We start from the raw sequence: 2,845 nt of genomic DNA on the forward strand, positions 1-2,845 counted from the left end.
TTTTTTTTTTTTTTTTGTTAGAAAGTTCTAAATTTTACGTTGGACTTTGCAACCCTCTGGAATTCCTCTTGATCAATGTTTTTCCTACCAATAGTAATCTATGAATTTTCAAGCTGAATATCAACACCATTAATATCAGCAGACTAGGAGTGTGTCCTGCAAAGGTCATGATCATCGCCCCATTCTCTCCTAGGGTAATAAAAAATAAACATATTGTCCCTCCACCTCGGTATCTACGAAAGGGCATAGTTCACAATAAAACTGCGTTACTGTTGCTTTGCCACAGTTCAGCTTGTTTGAATAGATCTTTATTTTCTTCTATTCTTCTTTTAATGGTTTTAATCATTGACTACAGACATGATGGATATCTCTTTCAGGATTTTAGTCAATCATATCTACCTTAGTAATGTATCCGGTTTTTATTTCATCGTTCTCGTTAAGATATGGCATGGAAAGGGAACATTCGAGTAAGAGGAGATAACTCAGTCAAACATTGATATCACAAAAGTATTTCTGTTTGAATGTACCTGTTATCATTCCAAGGTTGGCATGAACATGCTCTCTCTCTCTCTCTCTCATTCTCTCTCTCTCTTTTTCACTCTCTCTCTCTCTTTCTCTCTCTCTCTCTTTCACACACACACACACACACACACACACACACACTCTTGCGAAGATAACGAAAGGCTTTTTATCTCTCATTAGATACTATTTCCAAACACATAAATACAATATGCTTTTCAATGTACATATTGTTATGGTTAGTTTCTATTGACTAGTCAGTACCTCTCCTGTATCATACGCTACAAGGAAAATAATGCATATACCAACGTAACCTTTATTCTAGACTTCCACCTGCAACTGCCGAAATCAAAAATCTGTCCACTGAAGGAATTCTGTCTTCCGAAGGCAATGGTTTATAGGTTGACTCTCATTCCTCTTGACTTTAGGTTGAGGAACTACACAGGACTAATAGTCAATAATTTCAAGTGAATGTAATGCGTCAATGAAGAAGACAAGACGGTCATTATTTAAATGTCGCTGTACCAATATAACTTCGTCACGGAATAATTTTTCCCGATATGTACGAACACAGAAAATAACGTTCCCACGAATGTGCACAAAACGGACTACAAACTCTTTACAGGATAAATATTTTATAAAATACCAAGAAAAATATAATCAAAGAAAGTTATTTACAAAAAGGAAAACACACATTACAAAAATGGTAAAAATGACAACAACAACAGCAACGAAAATGAGAAGGGTCGTTATAAGCCCTTTTGTCAATGTCACAGACCTGCACGTAATATATTTAAAGAAAAATACGAAATTTTACTCACAAAAATATACTTTCTAACTTAATACTAAGAATTAAAAAAAAAAAGAAGACAAATTTGGCAAAATGGCCTGATAACATAAAGATCATTAATTCGGTACATGAATGATAGGTAACTAATATATATATGTAGATTTCTAGTATATATAAATCACAGTATGTGTGTGTATATTGACTAACGCATACATTTCCACAATTCTCAACCGATTTTCATCAAACTTTATACACACATTACTTATGTCCTCATGATGGTCATGCACTATAAAATTTTGCCAACGAATTTGATTGCAAAGTAGACGACTGGAACTGCAGCTGCCGAAAAGTAGACGACTGGAACTGCAGCTGCCATGACTTGACCCATGAGTGATTTCCTGTTGCCTTCTCCAGGCAGATGAGATTTGAACTCAGAATGAAGAGAGCCGGAAGATATGCCGCAAAGCATTTCTGCTCATGTGCCAACGATTCTGTCACTCTCCCACACGTAGAGCAACGTGAAATGAAGTGTTTTGCTCAAGAACATAACACGCTATCCGCTCCGGGAATTGAACCCAAGATCTAGTGATCGTGAGTACAGCACCCTAACCACTAGGCCATGCACATTCATACCGCAACGCCGCCACATACACATATAAAACCACCGACTTCACCGAACGACCTACCTGGTTACCCCACCCAACTATAAATACTAAGTTCTTTCTCAAACACCATCGTTGGGCCAGCCTTGAATGCACTTCACACAAACTTATTTTAAAAGACTACAGGTGATACAAAAACGTAACACAATAGCATTGAAATTAAAATTCCTTTAGATCTTTAACAGTTATACCGACACACACAACACACATTCATATCACTTTAAACCAGCTCACTATCAATACCTCTTCCCTAAACATCACCTTACGTTCCACGCAGCTTGGCGAACAATGCTCCAAATTTTGCTCAGACCACCCACCAATTATCCTCACAACGGATTTACACATCAATGAAGACAGCAAAAAAACTCTTTTACAAACTTCAAGAGAGCCCAATCGAACGAGTTCCACCAACAAACAAAATCAAGGTTTATTTTTTTGTCAGAATTCAATAATGCTACAGTCACCAGGCTAGATATAGCTGTACATATTCATTTAACAAAATAACTATACGCCTTTATAGAAATAGACAAATAAACAAAAATACACATTCTACTAAGCAACATACAAAATGCAATCCTAGTTACGTGGTTAACCTTAAGAAAATTAGGGACAGCCCGAGCACAATACATAAAATACTACACGCAATGGAAACTGAGTCACAGCATCAAATAAAGAAATGATAAACATGTGCGCGCACGCACATACGGCTATGTGGTAAGGAGATTGCTTACCAGCTACATGGTTCTGGGTTCAGACCCACCGCGTGGAACCTTGGGCAAATGTCTTCTACTACAACCTTGGACCGACCAAAGCATTGTGAGTGGATCTGGTAGACGGAAACTGAAAGAAGCCTGTCGTATATATATATATATAT

General features: G+C 37.2%; 1 protein-coding gene across 1 annotated transcript in view; it reads right to left on the reverse strand.

The window, feature by feature from the left end:
• Positions 1-966: 966 nt before the first annotated feature.
• Positions 967-2,845, reverse strand: part of LOC106867557 (uncharacterized) — a 247,151-nt gene continuing 245,272 nt past the window's right edge. The window contains exon 9 of the mRNA XM_014912465.2: positions 967-1,136. Within this exon, the coding sequence (XP_014767951.2) occupies positions 967-1,136 (170 nt within the window). The remainder of the gene's footprint in view (positions 1,137-2,845) is intronic.

This window comes from Octopus bimaculoides, chromosome 13, assembly GCF_001194135.2.
Source record: "Octopus bimaculoides isolate UCB-OBI-ISO-001 chromosome 13, ASM119413v2, whole genome shotgun sequence".
NCBI lineage: Eukaryota > Metazoa > Mollusca > Cephalopoda > Octopoda > Octopodidae > Octopus > Octopus bimaculoides.